Below are 27,770 nucleotides of genomic sequence, written 5' to 3'. Positions count from 1 at the left end.
TTCCCCTGGATGTTAAGTCCCTGGGAAAAGGGATAATTAAGTGCTAAAAAGTGGCAGAAGCTGTCAGCCCACTTGTCTTCATCTTTTCAGTTTTATTTCAGTGAGTGAGAAAAGGAACACAAGCAAAGGCAGCACAAACAGTTCAGTGCTCAGCATTTTTAAGTCATTCTTTTTAGGTGATTAAATATTTCAGAAGAAATATTTGTAATTTTTGTCCTTACAGGAAGGATGGATGAGGGGAGGGAGGGAGGGAGGGAAAAGGAGGAAAAGAAAAAAGATGATAATAAGAAGCAATAATGGTATTCTGAGAGCAAAGCCCCCATCCATCAACTGCAAGGTAGTATTTCAAGTTATTTAAAAAACCTCCCTCAATTAGCTAATTAAGAAATAGAATTGACAAAAATTACAGCAGCAGCCAGCTAATCTTCCTGATGCAAAGCACTGCAGATAATATGGTGTGTGGGGACAGAATATAAGGCTGTAATATGAAAAAAGATCAGTATGTAAACCTCTCATGCAAGGCTTAAGAAGGCGTGCTCCCCACACTGGGGAAAAAATAATTAGAAACAGAGTTGCACAGCACTACTTTTTGATTAAGATTGAATTGATGCTGCAGGGTTAGGTGATGGAAATGGAGTAACCATCTGCAGGATGACTTTGTCCCTAGGAAACAGATATTGAGACAGGCAAAACAAAAACTGACAATTGCCTAATCTCCAGGCTTAAGCAAAGACTACCAAAACATTGTGTCACCAAGAAACATAAAAGATCTTCTCATTCAAACACAGCACAAGTGGGTTTATAAAGACACTTTAAAATTAACACTAAGTACTGTAGGTGGGAAATTGCTCAAAAAAAAATGGCCAACTGTAAAAATTTAAGCAGCATGAAGTGTTTTCACAAACCTGAAGTCGGTGGCCTAAGATGTAGCAGAATTGTCTCCACTAGCACATCACCCAATGACCCACCATACTTTGGGCACCCAGAAAGCCTCAAATATCAGAGCTGCCAACTGAACATGATTCTCCTGTGGCCACTAAGCAAAGTACTCTTGGGAAACAGATTTTGAACAGAAGAGGAAAGATCTGTTTTAATCAGTGACTCTCCACTTGCCAAGCAGTGGCCTAACATCACAGAGTCTTCACATAGGGATGGGCAAAAGAAGCTCCCTCCCCTTTCTTACCCCTACCACATCCCATATCACAAAATACTGCCCTTTCAGTTATGCTGTCATCACTGTTCAGGAAGGCAGTGCTGTGAACCAGGTCAAGAAACTAACATGGATTTAAAACAAACAACTAAAAAACCCACCACACTCCACAAATCTTTGTTTTGAAAAAAAAAAAAAAAAATCTATTTCACAGCACAGCTCTACAAAAGAGCTACATCAGCATAACTGACGGGGCAAGCAGAAAGCATGAGCACTTTATACTGGAATCACTGCCAAAGCCCTGGTCCCATCACCTTAGAAGCTACCACTACTGTCTGAAGAGATACAATCTATCATGCAAATGCATCACAAAGCACTCCAAATATACAATAAGCATAATTAACATTCTTCTGGGATAGCAAGAAGAAATTACTCCTCTTTTAGGAGAGCAGTTAATTGACTTGTGCAAAAACACGGCAAGGCAGCTTCAACGCAATTAGAATCTACAATTTCTTATCCTTGATTGTCTCATACTCAAGCCATTGTAAGTCATGTTTTATCCCATAGAAACAGCATCTTGGCAGGACAAAAGGTAGAGCAGTGCTTTAAAATACCATTTTTATATATATATAAAATAGGACTCCAAATAACACACCTGTAAATGTGGCTTTCACAGAGGAAAACAGCCTGCTCCCTGACAGAAATAAAGCCACGATGGTAAAAGCAGAGGGTTCTTTTTCCTTCTCTGTGCAGAACACATTTGGGCCCAACCTGTTTACCCTGTATGTTTCTTCAAAATACATATTAACTCACATGGGAAAAATATATAGAAAGCTTTTGAACAGACAATATTGATACTAAAGACATTTTCATGTGAAAAGGTGTGTGTAGGTATGAGCACAGTTCCACACACCTTTAATACCCGACACATGTATCCCTACTGCTCATAACCTCTACAGAATAATACCTGCTGCCGAGAATCTCACTCAATGGCAGCGCAGCTTTAAACCAAGTGAATTGATGATCTCACACAGATTTGTAAAGTAACGTGTTACATAAAAACGCTGACCGTTAAGCACCGGCAGAAGCATTTAAGTGCCGGCACTACCCTCTCCTGGACAGAATTAATATTGCAGTGTGTTTAGTATTTTTTTGAAAAGGCCTTAGTACTACTGTTACTAGGGTCTCCAGGTGCCCCAACAAAGTGCCTGAGATCCCTCCTTGTTTCAAGGGGCAAAGAGAAGAGAACTAACAGCAAGCAACTGTTCATTTCAGAGAACAGCCAGCTGCATGGCCATGCTGATCAACCAGTCCCAGGTATATCCTTGTCCTAGGTTTGTTGACCTATAACATAACCTTATCTTTCCCTGCATCTTGTCAATTATCTGTTAAAAAGGAGTTTTTAAACTATCTTATGTTTAAAGGATGATCACATTTCCCAGTGAAGACGTGTCCCAGGAAAAGCAAAGCACACAACAGAATTTTAGTAATTAGGAATACAACTTCTGCCTCCAACTCTGTCCAACCAGCTTCTCTTCCCCACCACCAGAAAGTAAATTTGGTGTTCAGGAAATAAGTCCAGAGTGACACATTTGGTTATTTGAGTGCAAATCGTCTCACATATATGGAAATTATTTCTAACATTCATATAGATTTTTCTATCAAATAGGTCATATTATTGAAATCAAGAGTGCTGTAATAGGTCAAATATCAACAGAAGAGCAGAAGTCACAGAAAAATCGAGCTTAGAAAGGACCTCAGGACATTTTTCAGCCTATTACCTTACTACAACTTGACTTAAACCCTTTCAAACAAATGGCTGGTTCATCCTATTCTAAAAAACTTCTGCAATGACAATTTCACAGTTACCCCAGGAATCTCTAACAGGGCTGAAATACCCTTGCCATTAAGAATCTTGCTGATTTCTAAGCTAAATTGCCTTTGCTCAAATTGTAATCGTGTGTTTGCTTTCCTATCCCTCCACCAGACTTCGAAAACTATTTTCTCTGCAACAGACTTTCACATATTAGAGGACAACTATCCTGTCTTTCCTCAGTTTTGTTTTCTCCAGATTAAACAAACCCAATTGCTCTCTATAGCTCAAGTACTCCAACTATACAGATTACTAACCATTTTCCCTCTGCAGAGCTGTTTATAATGGTGTGACAATGCAGTGCCCCAAGCCAGACAGTACTCTGGCTAAGGTCTTACCAATCTTAGTAAGTATAAGGATTATTTATACTGCTCCTGCTTACACATCTCAGTATAGTCACGCACACAAGTGGATTTCAAAGAAGGAAATGCAAAGCAACTGAGAATTTTCCCACCGGATTCCTAGAAGACAGATGTCAGGACCTAGTGAAAGAAAAGGAAATACCTGAATGCCCTGTGCATTTGAGGCAGCCTAATCGGAAATTTCAGCCAAAGCTGTCTTGTTTGGAAACCAAAGAGAATATTCAGGTTTATAACTTAATCTTAACTCACTCTCACTTGGAGACCTGGTTTACGTCCTGACTGCATTCAATCATCCAGGAACAAACTTAAGTCTGGCAAGAGGCAAGCTTGTGCACATATAGATACATGAACTTCTGTGTAAAGGATCTTTAGCACCATCCCCTGGCCATTTTCAGTAAAGTTGAAAATAATATTCTCTGTTGCTCAAATTTCTTATGCTAAAAATGTAAGCAGTGCAAAAGAACCTTATCTAAAGTTATTTCTCCTAGATCAAGTTCCACAATGACTGGAAAGGCAAATAAGAAAACATACAGCAGAAGTACTACATGCTCCCCCCTGTTGAAATGAATACAGTTCAAACAAGAAGCAAAGCATACATCATACTTCCATAGAAGAAAAAAAAAAAAAAAAGAAATATTAGGACCAAAAGCAGGAGAACTACTTGAACAGCACAGAAACAGATGTATTTTCTCTCCTTGACCTCCCCCCAACACACCCTTGCCCTAGCCCACTCACCAGAAAGCAAGCATTATATTGTGGGAAAATACCTGACAGCCCATATAAATAACAGATAAACACTGTGCCTGTGGAGAAAAAAAAAACCAAAGTGTGTATAGAACATACATGCTAATATTTCAGAGCATGCTTTCACAGTTGACTTCCTGAAGTTAAGAAGGGCCATTTTCACTGTCAGGTGTAAAAAATTCCACATTTATCACCTATGGAGTGTTTGTTCCCGTCCCTGAAGTACCTACTGTAATTCACTATGAAATAACATACACAGCTGCTGGGTACCAGTTCTCACGCTTAACATCCTTGCTCCTGCCAATTCCTATTACAGGTGATTGACATCTACTTCAGAAGTTAATTTAAAACTGAGGAAGTTAAAAGATCCTTATGAAACTGCAGCTTTCTTGATTCTTAGATCATTGCTTGCCTTGAAAATGACCTTTACCTGCTTATTTCTACAACTGTAAACTCTACTGATAAAAACTTTGGTATTTTTGAAGTCCAACACCTTAAACTAATATGATGCTGTTATATTTACAGACACACCACATAATCTTTGCATTTCAAAAATGTGGCTAGTTTAATGTTTTGGGGGTTGGCTGTCTTTGTCGTTGCAGTATTTGACCATATTTACGCAACTGTGTTTAGACACATTAAGTAAAGGAAAACCACTCAGACAGGTAGCTCCTGGGTAACATTTCATTTCATGGAGTGTTTTGAGAGCACTGATGGGAACTCACAAGGGCTCTTCAGAACTTGAAAGGCAGCTCAGCTTGGTCTCTGAAGGATAAACATATCTTACTTCCTCTTCTATCACTTGCAAAGACAGCAAATATAGAAAGTGGCCTACAGATGGGAATTCAAGGAGCCATAACAAAACAGCAATCATGAACACAGAGCCAGCAAATTCGAGTACAAGCATCAAAAAAAGAATGCAGGAGACTGAAAACCATTCATCTTGAAGGAGAAAATAAATTGGTAGAAAGGGTGCATACATTTGAAGAATTTTGAAGAGATTCTTGGTGTGCACACAGACTTCCCATACATAGAGTTAAAAACAAAATTGAAAAAGCCCACCAAAATCTGTTTATAGGGGTTTTTTCAGTCATTCAGGTCTGCCTGAAAATCAACATGGACATCCCAACTCACAATCATGCCATAGCCAATGTATCTGTTTCTATGCCTCTACACTGAGTAGTAGGGAAGGAACTAAGAGGATTGCACAAGAATTTTCAGTACACATACTACTAAACCAATGCAGAACTTGATATCCAGTTACTTCCAAGTGCTTTCCAGACAATTCCCACATAATGCCATTCCCTCTTTACAAGTACAACTTACAGCAGCTTAAGCATTGACCACTGATAGTCAACTGACCCAAAATGTTCGTTTTACAACTCATATCTGAGATTCATATTTTGTCAAGTACCAAGTTTTAAAAAAAATAAAGTTTAGTCCTTGATCTAGCTACACATGTAATTAAACTCAAAAAGCGTCAACAAGTGTCTTCCTTAAATTTAAGTTATTCAGCCTTTCTTCTCTAGAATTTATATCAGGAATGATGAAAATGAGAGTGATTTTTAAGTACTGAATGAGGAGGAAGAGAACTAGATGGACAGTTTGTTAAACCCTTGCCTACAACAGAAGTTACAGCTATACAGTTAGATTGGTACAATCACTGAAGTGCAAGTTTAGTTGTCCTGGCACAGAAACTTAATACTGGTATAGTTTATTTGCATAGGAAAAAAGCCTGTAGTACAGCTGTTATCCTCAAGTTTGAGCCTGTTATGCCAGGAATTGCTTCAGTTCAGTTATTGTGGCTATAAACAAATGTAAACACACACAAAAGAAAGCAATACAAACACTGTAAGCAGACCAAACCTTGACAAAAATCATCAGTTATAATGCAATTCTCAGCACTAAGTGATAACAATTTAGATGTATTTAATACTGTCATTCTGAACTGCAAAACAGAACATCATTTTGAATCACCAAAAAATTTTTTCTTGAAATGAAATCTGACAGCTCAGAAGGCTATATTCTAAATGGTGGTTTTGAGCTGGAAGCTGGCACAAACTACCAGCCACAGCACAGGGGTATTTTCACACCTAACTTGCCACTGATTTAATAAGATTTTAGAGCACGAACACTAGTTAGGTGCACAAAACCTGTAAAAATCTGGGCCTCCAAATACCTTTTTGGAGTACTAGCACTGCTGTTCAAACTACAAAAACAATCCTCCAACCACTTTGTGCCCTATGGAATCTCTGAACTGGAACACTTTTCAAAAATAAAAACAACAAACCACAACTGTTTCTTGGAGATACAGTTGCACTTTAGCATGCAAGACTTTACATAAATATTTTTATCTTATTCATCTCAATATGCTTAGCAAATGATAGCTAATCTAATTCTTTTTCTAGTTAGCAAACTGAAGCTATCATCTCTACATTTACATCAGACAGTAGCACTGCTAGGAATAGCCCAGCCAAACATCTGATTCTCAGTGCTGTGCCTCATCTACAAGGCCATACCACAGAGCAAGAAGGCAAGCTGTTCCAACTCAGTACTCAAGGAAAGCCATATAGCAGTAAAACAATTAGTCCCTCCAACATCAGCCCCTTCTTTCTTAACACGGTGCCTTTGGTAATTGATGCAAAATGCTTTTTGGTTTGGAGTTCTCCTTGGATACTAACAATATGAGTGCTAAAATTCAAAACTACCATGAAAATACATGTTCACTTTTTTAATTCAGCATTTAATGACAAGTTTCAGTCCAGTTTTAGTAAAAATACTGGAATGAAGCACAATAGAAAAACTTTGCTGCCACCTAGAGGCAAAATCTTCAAGGAACACAGAGAAAATGAAAACTAATCTCCTTTTTCCTTCTCACTTTCAAAACCAAACTCTTTCTCAATGTATTACCAAAAAAAAAGCTACAAGTTGAAAAACTATGGTTTTGAAAATAAAAACCTGAAATGAGTTACACACATTCAGACCCAGGATCTATGTACCTCATCTTTGGTAGTGACCAGTGGTAAATGCTTATGAAAAAAAAGTTAAGTACCACACAGAGTAATAAGCCCAGCCTCTATCAGTCTACAACTTCCAGCTATTCACAGCTGACACCTACACCATGTCTTTGTGTTTAGCAGTTATTGATGGATGTCTTGAATCAGTCTAAAGTCTCTCCAAACCAATTTATATAATCACCTCAAAAACCGCCTGTCCCAATGAGTTTTGTAGCTCACTGACGAGGGAAAATACTTTTTACTTACCTTTAACCCACCTTCAGTGGATGCCCTCTCAAGCATGTTATTAGAATTTCCCTATTCACCATAATGCTCAATTCCTTCTCTTGTTTTTTTCTCTCCACAAGCTATTTTTTTAGTGTATGTTGTTAATCTTCATGCAGAAGCCATTCCATACTTGATCGTCTTTGCCACCTTTGTCTGCATTTTGCCACACCCTTTTCTGAGCTCTTTGGACAAAACACAGCAAAATATTCACAATGTAGGCATGGTTTGGATTTACACACTAAAAAATTATGGGTTTTGTTTTCTTCTATTCCTTTCCCAGTAATTACTAACCTGCCTGTTACCTGTTTGACAATTGCCAGTTTCTGAGCAATGCGGATCATTTACAGCAACATCAGGATACGTGTTCTGAGTGACAACAGATGTCATAATTACTACGGTGCAAACTAGCTTTCCCTACTTATATTATTTTTCATTTGTTAACACTGAACTGACACACATTTTTATCACCTTATTACTCAACACCGTGAATTAGTCAGCTCTTGCTTCTAATGCCCTCCCTTTTATACCATACGCAAACATCATTTCAGTAGTAACTCTCTTCCCATGCAGTTTATGAATATGTTCAGTATCACAGGTGTCTGTGAGACTCGGATGGTATCTCCACAGTACTATGAAAACTGGCTACATGCTCTACTTCCTACCCACTTGCCACTTTTTAACCATGAGAATTTTCCCTCTTTTTCCACAGAAACATTGTTCTCCCAAGATTCTTTCTTTAGAGACCACTATCATGGGTTTTTTTTGAAAAACTGTATATAACATGGTCACATCTATAATAGTAAGCTAAAGGCACCTACATCTGTTCCTCAGACACTAAGTCAGGGATCAACCCAAACTACAAGAAACCTCCTGAGCCTCCAAAACAACCTAGCCAGATACAAACTACCAACTCGAAATGAACACTCCTCTGGGCTAACGCCCAGGCTATGCCTCAGAACTGTTCCAGAGCTAGATCCAGGTCATGGACCACACCAGCAATTCAACACTATTGACAATTTAACAGTTCCAGTGCCTGGGAACATTCACAGACTGCCTAGTTCATTATTAGACAATCTGATACCATATATATACCTATATAACAATATCTCACTAACACATACTTGAATATTATCCTCAACAAGAAGCGTGGATGTTTTCCCACTGCAAAATTAGTAACCATGTGGGTGAACATGCTATTTCATATTGTCATTTCTACAGTTTGATCAGTTCAGCAGTTATACTCATGAATCCTCTGTGAAGCTTTACTCTAAAAGTGGCATCACATCTCTCCAGCATCACCAGCAATTTCAGTGGCAGGTTGCACATCACTGATAAGGATTCAGCAATTTTAAAGATCTGCTCCTTCAGAATTCTTAGAAAAATGCCACATTGTTCTGGGAGATCATTACTATTCTTTCTATCTCTTTGTTTGCAAACTTCAGTTAGCCCAGGTTGATTATTTTTTTTCCTTACTCATGATCCATTAAGCACGTCTCTAATGTGCAAACTTTCCCCAGATCCTCCATACTGAGCACATGCAATGATGTGATTGTTGGCTCAGCTTTATCCTTTTGAGAACTCCTGTCATATATGATTATCTACAGCCAAATGGTAAGCTTTTGAATTCTGATACATTTTTTTTTTAATAAATACTTATTCCGGGCAGACTTTTATGGCCACTAGGAAGCTGCTTCTCAAAACTTGTTTTGATCTAGCTCATTCTTATTCATACTTAATTCACCAGAGTTTTGAAGCTGTTTTCTATTGTCCTCATTTGAACACCATTTCTGTTTTATGTTCTTTAAAAAAACCTCAGTGAACTTCTTTTACTCTGTTGCTCAAATATAGAAGGTATATAAAATGGCTTGTGATGCAAAAAGCCTTTCTGACAGGTAGTGCCCGTTTAACCCTAGTTTCAGCTACAGTACCTTTCAATCTCCTCGCCTTTACAGGTCTTCGCCCCTTTTCAGTGCTCACTTTAACTTTTTATTTTTGTCTACTTCTCTGCAACTAAATATGACTATGAGGGATCCTGAAGGGAGAGTGCTCTCTTACATTCATTTTGTGTACACTGTGGTCACTTTCAAAGACAGATCTCTCACAGTAAAGTATGAGCTAGGTACTGCCTGCTACTCAGGACTGAATCAAGACTTTCTCCTGTATGTGGAAGTCCTCTGATTATTCGCCCAGAGAAGTCACACAGTCCACTGCCTTTGCACTGCATCACTCAGCCGCTAGGGCTGCTGCCCTGGTCAGAGGGCTGACAGGAAACCCCACTTATTTATACTCTGGATTTCAATTCATCCAGATTCTTTGATATTCACCGATCAAGTAGATAAGTTAAATGCAAAGCTACACTCTCAATACCAAGGAGAGAAAGGAAGTTCAGACAAACAGTTCTAAGAGCGATGTGTTTAGTTTTATAAAGTGGAAAAGACACTGACAAGCTAAATATACAATCTGTCTCTCCTCCCTAATGCATGACTTATTTTCTTGGTTTATTTCAAGATTACTGATGCGTTCCGTCGTTCAGTTCCAACTCGGATCCCCAAACCAAAGCCTACGAGCACAACCAAAGCACCTGCTAAAATTCCTGTCGGACATCTCAACAAACCGCTCCAAGACAGCAGTTCTGGAAAGCTACACATTATAAGGACTGTGTCTAAAACTTGCCTTCAAAGCGGAGGGAGAAGGTAAATAATTTTCTATGATCTATGACATTAAAACGGATTTAAGCAATCTGAATCTCAACAGTAGTTGTTTCCATTGGGGAAACATCTGAAACCATCCACATGGCCAGCACGTCAATGGTCACCAATCACAGGACATCAAGAGACAGCCAAATTCTTAAGAGCCAAAGGTAACTGCATGTCTGCAGGGACCAAGCCCTGCTCCCATTTTTCTGGTATAATTTCAGACTTTGGCCCTCACAGTGGAAAAGCACATGAGACACAAATAAGTTTCTACTATAAATTCAGCATTGACATGTTCCACAAATAACAATACTAATGTTGTCTCTGTAGATTTATAAAAAACACATGGTCAATCAAATGAAGAGGGGTTGCAGGAGGTGCCATTTTGTTTTCAAGGTTGGTCTAGCCAAGAAGTGTTTCAGTATGGATATCTTATGTTCAGTAGTAAAGTCAGAATAAAGAGATGTATGGAGAAATCTGCTCTGTTATAATGTACAGAATTTAAACAAATGCAGAGCTCCTTGTTGTGCCAGGCATCACTTTAAAAGCATGATTTGAAGATGAACAATTCTCTCCTCAATGAGTTAACTAGTGTGATTATCCCCACTCACATTGGTGCAGAAGTTATCTTAGGAAAATAGATGCGAGAATTAAGATGGATATTGTTTGTATTAGCTGTATAAACTTTTGCCATTTTATCTGGACTATAGTATTTTGATTTCAGTTCTCTTAAAAAGTATTTCGGAACTGATCAAAATTTGTGTCAAGCTCAACAGTAAGTTGTGACTTAGAAGCGCAATTTTGTTCTTGCATTCATCCACAATTTTGCCCTTCCTTTCAACTGCTCACATTCAAGAAAAATAGGTAACTGCATTCATAACCCTTAGTGAAGTGGTTTTTTAACCAAACTAACTCTTTGCACAAGTAGTTCTAGTTCATCCATGAGAGAATTTGCCTTTTTGCTTTTCTTACAGTATATCTTCTTTAAAAAACTTAAAATTCACTCACAGAATCACAGAATTGTCTAGGTTGGAAAAGACATTGAAGATCATCCAGTCCAACCATCAACCCAACATTAACAGTTCCCAACTCCACCAGATCCCTCAGCGCTGGGTCAACCCGACTCTTCAACCCCTCCAGGGATGGGGACTCCCCCCCTGCCCTGGGCAGCCCATTCCAACGCCCAACAACCCCTTCTGCAAAGAAATACTTCCTAAGAGCCAGTCTGACCCTGCCCTGGTGCAGCTTGAGGCCATTCCCTCTTGTCCTGGCGCTGGGTCCTTGGCTCAGGAGACTCATCCCCCCTCTCTGCACCCTCCTTTCAGGGAGTTGTAGAGGGCCATGAGGTCTCCCCTCAGCCTCCTCTTCTCCAGACTAAACCCCCCCAGTTCCCTCAGCCGCTCCCCATCAGACCTGTGCTCCAGACCCTGCACCAGCTCCGTTGCCCTTCTCTGGACACACTCGAGTCATTCAATGGCCTTTTTGGAGTGAGGGGCCCAAAACTGAACCCACTCATCGAGGGGCGGCCTCACCAGTGCCGAGTCCAGGGGTAAGATCCCTTCCCTGTCCCTGCTGGCCACACTGTTGCTGATACAAGCCAGGATACCACTGGCCTTCTTGGCCACCTGGGCACACTGCTGGCTCCTGTTCAGCCGGCTGTCAGTCACCCCCCCCAGGTCCCTCTCTGACTGGCAGCTCTCCAGCCACTCCTCCCCAAGCCTGTAGCGCTGCTGGGGGTTGTTGTGGCCCAAGTGCAGAACCTGGCATTTGGCCTTATTGAAACTCCCCCAGTTGGCCTCAGCCCATCGCTCCAGCCTGTCCAGATCTCTCTGCAGAGCCTCCCTACCCTCGAGCAGATCAACACTCCCACCCAACTTGGTGTCATCTGCAAATTTACTGAGGGTGCACTCGATCCCCTCAAAGTTTCCTTTCAGCCAACGCACCAAAAAAATCAAAACATTAGAAGAGACTCCAGGTTTGTTGTTTTCAATTTTCTGAAAAATAGTGATTGTTGCTCTGACAAAAAATTTCTCACTGTTCCACTTTAGAAACTTAAAACTAACAAGACACTGTTACTGCAAGAAACCCCCCATAGGAATCCTGTAAATACCAACTAACGAGTTACTGTTTTAAAATATAAAAATGAATTGATTTCCCTGGTGTTAACATCTCCCTCATTCTTCTTCCCCTAACAGAGTGCATTCCAACAGTCTAAATGGCTCAACTGATAATTTGTGGGAAAACTCCTTTCACATAGGTCTTTCTTTAAGAACTGCCAAATCCTAATTCCCAAATAAAGCAAAAGCTGGCAGTGATCAGTGCCATAGCCAAAATCGCAATCCTTTTGCTGAAGCAAGGAGAGATTTTGATGCACTCAGTTACACGATTTTTTCCCTTTTGTTTCACAGCTGAAAGTTTAACTTAGCCACTGTGACAGTACAACACATTAGCACTGCTCCGTGACTATTTTTGCAATCCCACAACAGAAACCTATGCCTCCCTCAACAGCTCCACAAGAAATTCTCTAGAAGTACTTGAAAAAAAGAAAAGTTTAAAAGATCAGCCTACTGAAAAATTATTTCAGCTTGTGTCCTACAAGACACACTTGTGTCAAAATGCAGAAATTAAAGAATGACTCTTCCATATTAAAAAGAAAAGGCTTCAAATTTTATTCACTAAATCTGCAGATAACTATAAAGTTCCAAGGCTCCATGTCATATAGGCTCAGATCCAAATAAAGTTCACAGAAGCACACCATTGTAAGTTCTGCAACTTGCAGAATGAGTGCATGTAAATGCAAAGAAACACAACTTTCAGAAAGCAGCTGCCAGCTTGGCATGCTTATCAGAGAGATCTCCAGTATAAGAACAAGTTTCATCAGAAGGGACAGCAATTCATGGATGAGAAAAAAAAAATAGGTAGAAGATACAAACTTCTCCATGCACAAGTCCGCCGACAGATCTCAGCTCCGATCAAGCAACAGAACTCCCACTGAATGTGATACAATGAACAGTCCACTTCCCAGCAGTTGCAAATCGCGTATAACAAATTGATGCTATTTGGCACCGTTTATTGCCAGTCTACAGAAAAGAAAGAAAACCTCTGGCAAAAGAATTCCCACAATAGAATCCTTTAGAGCCCACAACAAACCCAGGTACGGTTAAATCATCCTCCGTGGTACCATATTATACTTCTCACCTATGTGTACTGCTGATATAGAATAGTTTCCCTGGTTTTTGCTCTTGTCTTGCTTGGGATAACACAATTAATTTCTGCCTAGGAGGGACATGGCCCAACAGACTCTTACTTAAGGATCTAAACAAACCGACAAACAGGAATGCTACATTCTTACAGGATTAAGGGACTCAAAGAAAGCATGGAGAATGAAAGACAAGGAGTGGTAACATAAAAGGAGGAAACTGGAAGAATTTCTGGAAAATAGAAGTCGATCCCTCTCCCTCGAACTGCTGGGGAGATGTGGCATGCTGGCTACTGGCGAGATACGGACGTTCATAGTGCTGTGAGAAGTGCTTTTTCTGTTCATGGAGAGAAGAGGAAAAAGTTGGTGTCTTCTACCAATACTAAACAAACTCCTTAGTATTCCTTATCCTCTCCCTTATAGTTCTGAACGCAATATAAAAATCATATTCAAAACTGGACATCGTTGTGACATCAACTGGAAAAACGGAGGGGAGGAAGCCCTGCAGTTAAATGACTTGGCACACGTGTAACACTAAATAACACTGATAAGCAGACAATAATCCCTAACCATTCTCTCCACAAATCTCCTCTCAAAGTTAAAGGTTTGTTGAAAAAGTTATTGGGCAAGATTTTTTAGATTGTGTCATGTGACAAGGTAAACTGATGGCTAATCCCTCCAGCGTTGTTTTGGTTTTTTTTTTGTCAGGTTGTTTTGGGGTTTTTTACATCTACAAACCACCAGGGTAAACATTCACATCTCAAAGTGAGAGTAACTAGCTTTAATCTTTAATATGGATTCTAAAATACTGATGACCAATGATGTGGCCAAAAGCAAATTAAGAATTATTTTTATATCCATATACTAGGATATATATTTTGTGTTTTCATACCCTTGAAGTGAGTCTGAACATCTTTCATACACTTCATCTTGAAACTAGCCTCTTCTAACTACAAGGTGCTAAAACCTAAGACACTTTTGAGGACTGAGTTATTAGGAAGGCTATTCCATTGGTCAGGACTTATTCTAGAGCTAGTCTTAAAAGACTTGGCAAAAGACCAGTATTTAAAAAGTACAGTACACTTAGAATTTTTCTGCTTGGCACCTACAGTTGTGGTAGAGATGATTTTTTAAAATAGGTCAGCTAATTAAGTTAGATAGTAAACATGTTTTTTAACAAAACAATGTTTCACAGAAATAAACTTGTTCACAGCTGTCAAAAGTGCTTGCTAATTGGCAACTATTTTTTCTTGTATTGCTGCTTACATTGTAAAGCCTGACTTCCTATTTCATGCCAACCGATTTTAAAGCGTTCTACAGTATCCGTAAGATGTGGTACAAATTAACCTTTGATTTTACATCTGTTGTACGTGAAAAATAGCTACATAAAATAAAAGTAACAGATGTCCTTCTTACTTTACTGATGGCTTGTGTCAACTTAATACAACAACAGGCTCCACATAAAGAACCTGCCAACAAGTTTACAAAGGTGGGATACGGACAGCAAAGTACCCGGCTTGCACAACACTCACCTGTAATCATTACTCGTAACACACTCAAAGAATGTTCTTGGAGTAAAGGGCATATAATGCTTTTAGCACTGGGCTGGATTAGACACCTCCAGAGGTTACTTCCCACCTGAATTATTGTAGTAGCTCAACAGCGCAATTGCAAAAATCCCAAGGAGTTTTACTTAACTGGAAGAGTTGTCACAGTCTCATCTCAAAGTTTTATCCATTATGTCAAAGTTTATCATCCAAGTCCCACTTTGTATCCAGTTTCTAAAGGAAAGCTGCCAACATTACATAAATCAGCTTACCATCCACCCCAAATGAAACCTCTGGTTGGCAGAACGTGTAGGTAGGCTCTTAAGATATTTATGACTCCTGAATGAGAAATTCCTAATAAACAGCATTTACCATGGGAACTGGAACTGCTTAAGGAACTTACATGAGACTAAAAATAAAACTGGAATGCTCAGGAGTCTTATTGGGGCTTGTGATCCCTCTTTATTACATATATACAATTTTTATATTGGTCCCTCTCAAACTATTCTCCAAGTACCTTTTCACAGGAAATAAGCAACCACTGTCAAGACACTGGAAGATAGGGAGTCTTCCCAGAGATGCAGATAACTCCCAATAACTCTCAACTCTTACCAATTTTACATTAATAAAAATAAATTTAAAAAAAACAACACAACAAAAGCAGTAAAATAGGGCACTATAAAGTCTTAAAGTCATTTTAGCTGTCTACATCTACCTAAATTTTCACACTAAATCTCAACACTACAGATGCAACCACAGGCTGTAAAGTGCTTTAAGACACATTGAAAAGAAGCCAAGTATAGGAGCCAGATACTATAATCATCAGGAAAAAGAGACAAATCAGCCATAGTACCATACTCCAAAGAGCAACGGCTGGAGAAAAGCTGTTTAACTCCAGCGTTTTTACAGTAACACATGGCAAGGGGGTGAGCACATGGGTGATGCTTTACAAACACCACAGGTATTCTTCCCTCCAAAGGCTCTGCTATGGATTTACTGTTTCCAAGGCCTTTCAGAACTGTAAGTAACTTCACGTAGGTAACGGCAAACAACACACATCATGCAACATCCTTTCATCGATGAAACTCGATTTGGAAACAAACACAGTTCAAAGCTAAATAAATGCAGGGGACAGCGGAGCTCTGAACTCAAAGCAAGCGGTTTTCTTCCTCTCCCCCCCCCCCCCCCCTCCTTTAAAAATTCGCTTAGATGTATTTTTGTTGAGTGGGTTCGTGTTGTTACTTAACTACTGATATTTTCGTTTGCCGCTTCCTCCTCTATCTCCTAACTACCCCGAACCTGAAGGGTCAGAGATTAGACCTCACCTGGCTGCGGAGATTTTGTTTACAAGCAAAACCGCCATCGGTAGCAAGCAGGGGAAAGCAGGCACAGGAATAAAATGCAAACGAGAGAGGGAAGCCAGGAGAAGTAAATTAAAAGCAAAGAAGGGAAAGGCGGGGGGCTGGGAAGTGAAAAAAAATGAAAAGGAAGAAGGAGGGCCGGGGAGGAGGGGGCTGGCCCTCCGGAAGACTACTTCAAGCCCAGCGTGAGGGCCAGGAGAGAGTACCTGGACTATCGCCCGCCCCGGAGGGGGTCTCCCACCACGGCTCCTCCAGCGTGTCCCCCATGTTGCTGCCGCCAGCGCCACGCGGGGAGGGCGGGGCGGCGCGCGCGGCCCGCGCCTGGCTCCGCCCCGGGGCCGCGCCTGCGCACTGGCACCGCCCGCCCGGCCCTCGGGCGGCGCCGCTGGGGGTCCGCGCGCTGCCAGGAGGAAAACCGTGCTCTTGGGCATTTTACAAAACTCTTCCCCTAAATTTCCTTAGTAATAAAAGTAGTCTTTAAAATGCGTGCAGGGAGTTGTTGGCTGATTTTGTTGTTGGGGTTTTTTTTAGCGAAAAATATAGATGAAGCGGGAAAAAGAGGGAAGAAACTAAAAAAATTACCCTCTCCTTCACAAAATTCTCTCTTTTTTTAATTGCCTGAATACCGTTTGATGCTGTAAAATACCTACTTTCTTGATTATTCATACAATCTTTTCTAAGAAACTAATACATACGTGAAAATGTGTCTTAGCTTTGAATGAACGTTCTTGACTCTTTGGGAATGGATCCCGTAAATTAAGCGAGCGTTCTCTCTCCACAGGAGCAATCCCGCCTAAAGTCCGGGCACTGACGTACTGGAGCACACCCCGAGGCGAGCTGTGGAAATAAAACAGACCCGTGTAAGGACACGAACGGATCACAAGGTGGCGATGTTATTCCACGTATAAATTGAGACATTTGTCTGGACTTTTTTTTTTTTTTTTTTTCCCTTTGAGGGTGTAAGGTGGGTAAGGAACGTGCGTGATCGAGACCTTCAGCGTTGTTCTGCCAGGGTTACTAATGAACATTACCCGGTGATTTCTGGCCGTTGGAAAGAGAGAACCCTCTGGGTAAAGCTTGTGCATTCTCCCTGACCGGTGGAGTATATATAGCCTGTCACAATGCTGACTGTAGGGCAAGTCATTTAATAATCAAACCTATAAACAGCAAAGCAGTTCACCTTTACGAAAACCGCAGATATTCAGGTTTTTCACGGAATGGCTTCCCTGCCGGGTAAACCGAATACGAATGCTTCTTGAAGGCGGCACCTGCCGCTGCCGGTGCCCTGAGGCGGCGGTAGGGCCCTTCCCCCGTGCCCAGCCTGCGGGGAGCTCCGCGCAGCACCAGCGCCTCTCCCACAGAATCATCTAGGTTGGAAAGGACCTTCAAGATCATCTAGTCCTCCTGCCAGAGCCCCACTCCGCGGCCGAGGGCCGGCCCGCCCCACAAGGCGGCCGCCGCCTCCTCGGGGCGCTGAGGGGCCGCTCTCGCTCAGGGCGGGAAAACGCGGGCGCCAACCGCCGGCTGCCTGACGGGGGAGGCCCTGTGGGCGCGGCCGGGCCCGGCCCACGGCGGGGGCAGCTCCCGCCCCCGGGGGAGAGCCCCCTCACCGCAGCCTCCCCGCAGGCACCGCCGACGATCCGCTCAGACCCCGCGGCAAGCCCGGCACTGTCTGAGCTGGACGCCGTGAGGGCGCGGCGGCGGCAGCGCTAGAGCCCGCCCGGGACCCGCCTTTTCTCCTCACGCAGGCACCGCCCCATCCCGTGCCAGGCTTCCGCGCTTTACGGTCGGCGCCCTCACTTCACGACATCACGGGGGAGGCGGGGACGGGAGCTGGCGCGTAGGCAGGAGGGATGTCGGAAAAAAGAAAAAAAAAACCCACTACACCACACACGGCCCAAGCGCGCTTTACGGCCGAGCGCGGGGGCACGTCAACAGCTATGGCGGAAGGGGAAGAGGCGCCGCCGCCACCGAGCAGCTGGTGAGTTACGGGGGTGTCGGTGCTTTGCGTCCCGCTCCCCTCCCTCTCCTCTCCGCAGCGGGGCTGAGGGGGAGGAGGGGCGAGAGGAGAAGTCGGTAGGTGAGAGGGGCCGAAACCCCCCGCAGGTCGCCGCTTCCCCCTCGCCCCCCTTCCCTGGGCCCTGCCGCACTCGGGGCGCGGTGCAGGGCTGAGGCCGCTCCTCGCGGTCGGGAAGGGGCCGGGGCGCCCGGGGCTTCTGGTGGGCGCGGGGGGCTGGGGCAGTTCCCCGGCCGGGGGCAGCCCCCGCTCCTCCGGCCGGCCCCAGCGCGGTGGGAGCCTGGGGCGAGCCCCGGGGCCAAGAGCTGCGGGCGGGCGGCAGTTCCCGGGCCCCGAAAGGGGAAGCACCGCCGTCAAAACAAGGTCGGGACGGGGCGGCCTTTGGCCGTGCCCAGCCTGGGGCGAGGCGGTGGCTCCGGTTTAAAATGCCTTTAATGCTTTAAGATGCGCTCGGAGCTGCTCGGCGTGTGCGCCTCTCTGTCTGCAGAGGAGTTGCTTTGTTCAGTTCAGCTTCTCCTTTTTGTGGGTACCTGCTCGAGCACAGATGACAACAACAGGTCCTGGTTTGTTTTCTAAATGATTTTGCTCGCCACCCTCTTCTAGTGCAGCTATTATTTATAATGGATTTCACAGTGAACCACTAGGACAAGAATAGAGACTATTTGTGGAGCGTGTATAGGATCATTTTGATGGTAACAGTGATGTGATTTTAGGATTTATTGCATGTGTATTCACTTAAGACTGCTGAGGCTTAAATAAACATTGTGTTTAAACACTGAAGCTATTCTTACTGCACCCCTGTCTCTATTCCTGTGCATCTTCGCTTTGTTTTGCTCTTTGCACTCCTGCATTGCATGTGACTTCTTTTCTTCCTGTGGTTCTGTGCCACAGCTTTGCTCTTTGTCCTTTCCACGTACACGCTTTTCAAACAATCATCTTACAGATGTGCTTTTTATGACCTGGTGGTTTCACTTCTAGGCTTTATTTTGTGTGGTGGATTCAAAGTTTCGTTCTAACTTGGCTCACCCTGCTTTGTGTTCAGGTATCTGCCTGTAAAGAAGCCACAATTGACACACGTGCAGATGTAGCTGGTATCTGCTCTTTGTCTAGGTTGGTTCTACAAATACAGCTCTTGGATAAAACAACTAAGTATCACGTGCTAGCAAATAAAAATGGTGTAGTTTTTTAGCCTTTTTTTGCTTTTAGTTAGAGCTTTAAAACTTATGAAGCACTTCCTGTAGGTACAGTGTTGCGTAAACATTTTTTCTAAACCTGACTGTTGGGACTTATAATTACGAAGTTGAGGTCAGTGTCATGGACAGTGTGGTCTTGATCCTTTGAAATACAATCCTGGACATTGAATAAGGACCATGTTGAAGTATGTCTGAGAAAATACTTCAAATCTCCTGCATTACTAATGTTGAAAGAAAATTACAGTCATCCAGATCACAACAGATTGCTAAAATTTCTGTTAAGAGCAAGGCACAAGTGCGGTTTCCAGACATTTCAAGGCACAGCTTGCATTATTGCCATTCTGACTGGCAGCTTCAAAATGTAACTACAGTAAATTTGATGTGCTCTTACTACTAGAAAAGGCAAACTTGAAGGCATTCGTTAGAAGAGATTTTGTAAGTCCTTATGGGAACATTTCAAGAGTTTTATGCTTAAATGCTACATTATAACGTGCCAAAACACATCCTGTTACTAGATCTGTACCCTGTGGATTACAGAAAGTTGTATTCCTTATTGCTTGTTCAGAAACTTCACATGGCTTTTTGGTTTTGTTGTTTGGGTTTTTTGTTGTGTTTTGGGATTTTTTTTAAGCCAGTTTCAGTGAAATATTTTTTTTCATTTATTGATTTAAACTGTTGTACACATATCTGAATGATGTTGAACAGTTGTTTTTCTAATATGTATCTTTCAAATGAGCTTTTTGGTGTAAGTTACTACATTAGCATAGTTTTGAAATATATGGGACTGTGCAGTAACATTTTATGTTTTAAAAAAAAACAGGTGAAACATGAAATGATGCGTATGTACACCTGAACTGTGTTGGGAACAAACCAGCAGTGCTGATTCCTTGTCCTCTATTCAGTTCTTTGGGGGAATTCAAAGGCAGATGTAATTTTGTGTTCAGAGACTGTGACAGCACCTTGAGTGTGTAGAATCTAGAGATGCTTGTTAATATAAAATGCCCTTTTAATTTTTCCTGTGTCAACTGGACATGCAGTGCTGGTGTAAGGCGGGGGGCAGGGGCCGGCACAAACTAATGATCACTTAAGCCCCTAAACATCTGTACTGATTGCTTGGTGTTTTGTTTAACAAAAAACAGGGAAATTTGCCTCTCTACAATACAATTAGGAAAAAAAAAAATCAAATACCCAAAAACCAAAAAACCCACTCCAACACCACGTTCCCACCAAACTTAAGTATAGAGTTACTGAAATATGAGATTGTCAGCTTCTTCTTAAGTAAATACAGGAAGTTTATCAACAGTTTTGATTTAAAAATGAGAAAAATCTGTCAGACCTTATTAAATATTTCTTTTTAACTATTTGGCATATTCTCAAAAATTAATTTGAGAAATTGCTGGCAGTGTTTGATACTGGAAGACATATTTGTGTCCAAAGCTAAGAATGCTGGGAAACACAAAGAAGGCAGGCTGCTTTCAAGCTGTGCAGTAAAATCTTAATTTCTTTTTTTATCTGCTTGATAATTTTAACCATAATTTTAATCAATACATCTAGTCAATAGAATGTATAGACACAAGCAAGCTGGACTTTTACTGGTTAAAATGTTTGTAATTGGAAGTTACAGTTTTTTCTTCATTTATCAGGAAAATAAATGATTTTGGACTTAATTTTTCATGTTAAGGTTCTCTAACAGAAAAATATATAAACAGTTATAAATCAATTTCTAAAATCTTTTTGTGAATGTTTGTTTAATAACCAAGCTTCAGGGAACTTGATCAAGTAGTATTTTTTATTTTAAGATCTATACTTTGAAAGTTAAGACCTGAACTATCTAAATATAACTGTAACCACAGGTGGAATTGTTGCTGTGCATTTAACTTTGATTGGAATAATTCATCTCATGGGTCCTGAAAGACGCTTCAACTGCTTCAGAAAACAGGGTGACAAAACTAGTACTTATATAGTTTTTCTGTGCTCAGAATCTGGTTTATTAGTGCTTGAAGCCATGATGAAAGCACACAAGCAGAAAAATCCTCTGCAGTTAAGTGTGAAATTAACACACCTGAGACAAAAATAGAGGTAAAAATGTCAGGGAATTAATGTTTTTCTCCAGAATTACACTGGGAAAAAAATAATATTCAATGGTGTTCTGAATACAGTGGATATTTTGAAGTAAATGTGAAGGATTGATTTTTCGTTTTTTTCAATAGAAGACAAACACTCATTACTTCTGATTTAATATAGCTCTTGTTGAGGCTTTTTTCTGGTAGTCAGGAGAATCCTAAATTAAAAGTAGGAACCAGAGTGACTAGATTATATAAAAGTGTATGGGGGGGAAGCTGTTGTATAGATAGTTCTCTGTGGTGGGAAGCTATGTTCTTTGTCGTGGGAAGGTAGAATGACGACTATAAAAATAAACTGATATTATCCATTGACTTGAGCCCTATTCACTTGCCCAGTTTTCTTTTAAGTAAATCTTGTTTGCAATTACTGCGTGTTATAAACCTGTATGCTGGTGTGAGCTTTTTCAAGTTAAGTACTTTGCTTAAAATGTAGTTCAACCTTAGTAACAAAAATAGTGAAAATATATTCAAATAAATTAGTCCAATTTGGTACTACCATGGGTGCGTGCAGTCAGCCCTCATAATTGTGGTAGCAGCATTATGATATGTGTGCCTGCATGCTACAGTTATCAGAAATACAAGAGAACTTGCAGACTGGATGTGTTTGATGTCCTGGGAGGTGACGACTTTGTAGAAACTAAAACTGATGATACTCGTGGTAAGGGTCAGCTGGTAGCAGCCTTGCTTCTGGTTTAGGGAAAACAGGAATCATGTGTGAAGGTGTTTAAGAAATTCTGCTTCTTACAGTGGAAGTGGGGGTGGCCTATTAGAGCATATCACGAGCAGTTACGATGAATGGGTCACTTGAGTGTGGGAATAAATAATCAAAGAAGCTTTTCAAGTGTTATGCCAACATCAGATCAGTGGTCAGAATGTGGGAAGCAGTTTGGTAAGTGGTATAACCCAAGTGCGAGTATTTAACCCTCGTTTAGGCCACTGAGTAATATCTTTAACAGGCAGGTGTGCGGTAGTAGATTCAGTGTATATGGAAAAAGCCATCACCTTGTTTTGGGCTGATAAGTGCATTTTAGATAATGAATTTGGTACATGTAGAAGATAACTGCAGGGCTGTGAAAATAATAAATTAGTATTACAAGTGCGCACATCAGAAATTAAAGCTTTAAACTTTTGAAGCATTTTTTTCAAATGAATGTACTTCGATTTGAAGGAAGCAGCTCAAAAGGATGTGTCTTTGGAGCTAACAAACGAGCAGATGTAATGGACTTCAGCAGGCATTGTAATATACTGATTGGTTATAGTTTTCTTAATGCTATACATATTTTCCTATGTATCTATAGTTTATTGAAACACCTCCTACCATCTTTTCCCTGCTCTTCACATCCCCGCAATTTTTAATCCCTTCAGTAGTATTTATAAGTGATTATTACCAAGTACATCAGTCATATATAAATAAATTAAATAACACTGTAAAAAAAAGTGGCTGAAACTGAATTCCCAACAGTTGATCAATTTTTATTGCCTCCAGCTTTTTCTCACATACAGTGTTTTAGCTAAAAAAATAAAAAGAAAAAGCTATGTTGAATGGCTGTGAAGGTAGTTGCCTATTGATTATAATATATCACCAGACTGGCATGAATTTCAGAGATCCTTCTCTAAGTGTGGAACTTCTTTCCAGATACGCTAATAGCAACATTGTGTGCTATGGCATTTTGAACAGTATCACAGAATCATGGAATGGGTTGGGTTGGAAGGGACCTTAAAGACCATCCAGTCCCAACCCCCTGCCATGGGCAGACACATCTTCCACTAGCCCAGGTTGCCCAAAGCCCCGTCCAACCTGGCCTTGAACCCTTCCAGGGAGGGGGCAGCCACAGCTTCTCTGGGCAGCCTGTGCCAGGGCCTCACCACCCTCACAGGGAAGAATTTCTTCCTTATATCTAATCTAAATCTCCCCTCTGTCAGTTTAAAACCATGACCCCTTGTCCTATCCCTACACTCCCTGACCAAGAGTCCCTTCCCCCTTTCCTGTAGCCCCTTTCAGTCCTAGCTAAAATAAATAAATAAACTAGCAGTTTACTGGAATATTTGTAGCACAGCACTGACTGATACAAGGTAAAATGCAGCTGGTGGGTGTGTGTTAAACTTTCATGCTTTGTACTTTGCAAGTTAGCCTGAATAGAATACTTATTAGAAAATAATTTTCTTGACCTTTGAAAAGTCCTTACGTCTAGCTTCTGAGCCATCTTGGGAGTTGATGGAGGAAAAGAGTAGCTAATTGAATCACAGTAGAATAATGCATTTTTTCCCCTGCTGTTATTTCATTTAACTCAGTGTTGGCAATGCATCATATCTCTTCATGGGACAGATGGGCGTATCAGTTTCTTGCTTTTTAAGGTGAGGTAGTAAAGCCAGGACTTGCCTGTCATATTTACAGTGTACAAAGTGTGGATGACAGTACTTAGTGAAAAGATTTTGCAACTAGTAATATATTATCAAACAAACAGAGGAAGCAAACATTTGCTGATAACGTTAAAGTTTATCTTTGTGGTAACCCATGTACAGCTTTTTAAGCTGTGAGTATTAGGTACTGGTAACTGATAGAATTGTTATTCGTGGATCTGTGAAACATTCTTTGGTAGGTGTGTTTTTTGTAACTTGTGTAGATGTGTTTTTAAGTGTTGTTTTGCATATATTAAATTAACTTTCCTTTTTTTTTTTCCAAATAACTTTCTTTGGAGGACATAGAAACCCGGTTTAAGTATTGCAGTTTAAGACCTTTCCACTTGAAATACAATGTGCATACAAGCTGTTGCATTCATTTTCACGTGCCTGTTTAATAGTTGAATAATATTTGTAGCAACTAACAGTATTTTGTGTGCTATAATTCAAGGCCTAGCTGTTGCACTCTAGTCTGTTTGTTGTACATAGTATGTGTGGAAACCTGCAATATATCTAAGAGCATCTAGCTCTCTTCAGCCGATATTTATGTTGGCTTCTGTTGAAGTTAGATCATCCCAGAGTTCGTGCAGTTCTGCTGAGTGCCAGGTATCTTTGTGTATATGGCCTGGAAATACTTGATTTTTATTCAGGGTGAACTGATTTGGTGGTTTAACTTTTCCAGCATTGATCATTATGTACTGGGACAATAGGATAGGTGATGGAAGTGCAAGTGTGCTTGGGTGTTCCCCTGCCCATTTCTGTCTCAGGAAGGGGGTAGTCACCTGTCTAGCCTGTAGTTCTATAATAAGTGGGCTGGGGGTGGGGGGGTAATACTAAAAATATAAGAAAATAAGACAAGTCAGTCTCTTTGTAAACTGTGCTTTTTTTCATCCAAATTTGCAAAATTACTTGAAGAAAACAGACTGTTAGTTGTGCCCCACTGTATGTTTGAAATATGATTTAAAGTGCTACCAAAAAGTACTGGTAAAGAAAGTGGCTGATACAATGCAAGGAAAATGCTTATTCTTCCAACTTGTAAATACTTTGAGAAGTCTTAAGTAAGGCTAGCTTGTTGCTTATTGTTAAGTATATGCATGCATTCTTACAGGATCGAGATTTTAATCTGTTTACCAAAAAGAATGAACTTTAGAAAATCAGAAATGTGTGTCTTAAGCTTTCAGGAGACCAAACTTGAGAACCTTTATATCAAGAAGTTAGTTGTAGATATATGCAAATTAAAGAAGTAGACAAGAGCGCAACAGCTGACATTCTTTTTCTGTGGGTATTTGGAATTGACTCCATAGTATAATTCTCAATTACTCCACGTTACGTACAGATAACACTTGAACATCTGTTACTCCATGTGTATAAATAGATGTGTTACTCACAAGGAATCTATCCTCATACTTTAGTATCTGTCCTGGATAAACAATCATGTTCTGTGTTTTGCTCTGGCTCTAAACCTCCTGGATGTGTGTTTAACTCCTCAGGTATGGGAAGCAAAGCCTTTCTTAAGCTAGTAGAGAACAGTTAAGAGGATACAGTAAGGGGGAAGTTTTGCCTACAGGACCTATGTATCACTGCCGTTGCTATTTTTCCAGTGAACCTGGTGTTTTGCCACTGCTCTGCTACATGATACTGAAATTCCTGAAATCATCAGATGTGGTTCTCTCATTATTGACAGCATGGAACCGTTGAAACAGTCTGCAGAAGCTATCAGAGAGATTGTAAAGTAATCCTTTCTGAATGCGTACCTTCTTATCTATAAGGCTTACGAACTGCTGTTGTTTCACTATGGCAACTCAAATGTTGGTACTGTTTGTCTTGTGAATTTGTGTATTTTGCTACTTTCTACACTATAATTAACATTTTTGTATGCTTTAATTCAGTCGTGTGCACATGTCCACATTTACAGTACTAGGACTTTATAGTTAAGTAAATCTGAGTTTGACTAAAAGGTCCTTTCCCATTTCAGGGAAAGATGGAGTTAAAAGCTGACTCTTCTAAACCTTTGAAATAAGTTTTCTGTTTTCTAGGTCATCTAATATTTTATTTAAAAGAACTCCACCATCTAATTTAGGTGCAATGTTTGCTTTGAATGCATTGTGTGTGTGTGAAAATTTGCTATGTTTCTCTTAAGTTGTAAGCTACAACTAAATTTGCATTTTTAGGATACATTTTGCAACATTGCCACTCCATAAAAACAAACCAAAAATGTCCCAAATTTACTTGTTTCTTGTATGTAAATTGAATGTAATTAGAAATTGAACAAGCAGCCTTAAAAATAAGGGAATAAATAGTATTTTTCAAATATTTATTTTTAGTAATTGCCAAATTGTCTTATAATATACTTCTGTGTATGTGTGGGTTTTGCCTGATCGTAGACGCCAGTCTACATCTATTTAATAAACATTGAAAAATACTGTAATTCCTTTCTAATAAACATATTACATATCATTATTGTAGGGAAAAAGATCTTGCAGACGCTCTAGAGGAAGGAGGCTGTGATCTTGAAACTGTGAGAAACATCATTCAAGGAAGGCAATTGCCTACTGATCTGAGGGCCAAAGTCTGGAAGGTAAATAAGAGCTTATATCAAGGAGCAGGAAATACTTGAAGTTGTGTTTGATTTTGAGGCAAATTATTTAATAACCAGGCATCTCTGCAGAAGAAATGTAGTATTGGAATTTTAATATGCATGTATGCTGATTCAGTTTTAAAGTATTCCCCTTGAGTTAAATAACTGAGTTCAGGAATTGGGTAACTACAAAAGGACACCGAAATGTTTAGAGAGTTTTCCGTTTTTGTTTTCAGATTGCACTTAATGTTGTAGGAAAGGGGGACAGCCTGGCATCCTGGGATGGCTCTTTAGACCTACCTGAACAGAGCATAATTCATAAGGATTGCCAAGAGCTCATTGGTAAGTTCAATTACATTTAAATCACCCATGTGAAAACCAGTGTATTCTCAGTTGTCTTAGGTCTTTGTTATTTGAATTAAATAACCTGGATGATGTTTACATGTTGGAGGAGACTTTGAGGAGGAAGATGAGAGCGCAGAGAAAATCAGTAAGAAATTGTAAGAAAACAGTAGTATCTTATCTGTACTCATGACTCTGGGATGAGTGACGTCATGGAAGTTGAAAGTATTAGCTTGTAAATGATAGTTTGCATGATCAGAAAAGCTTCAGGAATTGACCAAATTGTAATTTTTTTCCAAGCTCCATCTTTTAAACTCTTTCTAGAGTGTCCTTCAACTTTTTAATTGTCTAATGACTGATTCTTAATCTGAAAAGCTGATGTAGCACCAAAATGCATATAACCTTTAAGAGAAGAAATGTATTAAACATTTTTGGACTTTAGAGACTGTTTTGAAGAAAGGTATTTTTTTAATAGCATTTTCAACAAAAATGAAAGGTTGTATGTGTGAAAGCAAGACGCTGTCAGGACAGTGGAAAATAATACCCCAGTATTTCTGTAATGAGCTGCAACATTGCAACAGGATCTGGTTGGCAGCTCATCACAAAAATGGCCAAATCCCTAACACCATGCAGTAGCATTATTACCAGTGATCAGATGATAGAGTCAGTGCGAACTCATAAATTAGGATACTTCTTCTTATGTCATCAATAAAAGAATCTTCTTTTTTATTACCTGTCATGCTTTAATTTATTCTTGCACAATTGAAAGTTAAGGGAGAGAATGGAGTTATTGAGTGCATACATACCTCCTGCTTTTAAAATGTAGTTCTACATTTTCTAGCTCTAGAATGTAGTAGGCCTTATTTTCCTTCTCTGCCTTCTAAAGGAAAAGGGGGAGAAATTT

At 40.5% G+C, this 27,770-nt stretch overlaps 3 protein-coding genes across 9 annotated transcripts in view; 2 read left to right on the top strand and 1 right to left on the bottom strand.

Annotated features, from left to right (window-relative positions):
- Positions 1-14,725, top strand: part of FILIP1L (filamin A interacting protein 1 like) — a 213,601-nt gene extending 198,876 nt beyond the window's left edge. For 3 of the 4 annotated variants that reach the window (XM_074851902.1, XM_074851892.1, XM_074851921.1), the window contains 2 exons: positions 9,922-10,106; positions 12,302-14,725. In XM_074851902.1, coding sequence (XP_074708003.1) covers positions 9,922-10,106; positions 12,302-12,392 — 276 coding nt within the window. In that variant the 3' untranslated portion in view covers positions 12,393-14,725. The remainder of the gene's footprint in view (positions 1-9,921; positions 10,107-12,301) is intronic. The other variant, XM_074851911.1, reaches the window with a different exon arrangement.
- CMSS1 (cms1 ribosomal small subunit homolog) overlaps positions 1-16,513 on the bottom strand; it is a 247,877-nt gene extending 231,364 nt beyond the window's left edge. The window contains exon 1 of the mRNA XM_074851983.1: positions 16,420-16,513. The gene's annotated coding sequence lies outside the window, so the exon portion shown is untranslated. The remainder of the gene's footprint in view (positions 1-16,419) is intronic.
- A 1,590-nt stretch (positions 16,514-18,103) lies between these two features.
- TBC1D23 (TBC1 domain family member 23) overlaps positions 18,104-27,770 on the top strand; it is a 36,516-nt gene continuing 26,849 nt past the window's right edge. For 2 of the 4 annotated variants that reach the window (XM_074851849.1, XM_074851832.1), the window contains exons 1-4: positions 18,134-18,194; positions 25,548-25,678; positions 26,413-26,524; positions 26,761-26,866. In XM_074851849.1, the coding sequence (XP_074707950.1) occupies positions 25,632-25,678; positions 26,413-26,524; positions 26,761-26,866 (265 nt within the window). In that variant the 5' untranslated portion in view covers positions 18,134-18,194; positions 25,548-25,631. Of the gene's footprint in view, positions 18,195-25,547; positions 25,679-26,412; positions 26,525-26,760; positions 26,867-27,770 lie in introns of all 4 variants that reach the window. The other 2 variants (XM_074851856.1, XM_074851841.1) reach the window with 1 other exon arrangement.

Source organism: Strix uralensis, chromosome 2, assembly GCF_047716275.1.
Source record: "Strix uralensis isolate ZFMK-TIS-50842 chromosome 2, bStrUra1, whole genome shotgun sequence".
NCBI classification, from domain to species: Eukaryota; Metazoa; Chordata; class Aves; order Strigiformes; family Strigidae; genus Strix; species Strix uralensis.
The sequence above is the reverse complement of the archived record's forward strand: the minus strand, read 5'-3'. Positions and strand labels throughout refer to the sequence as shown.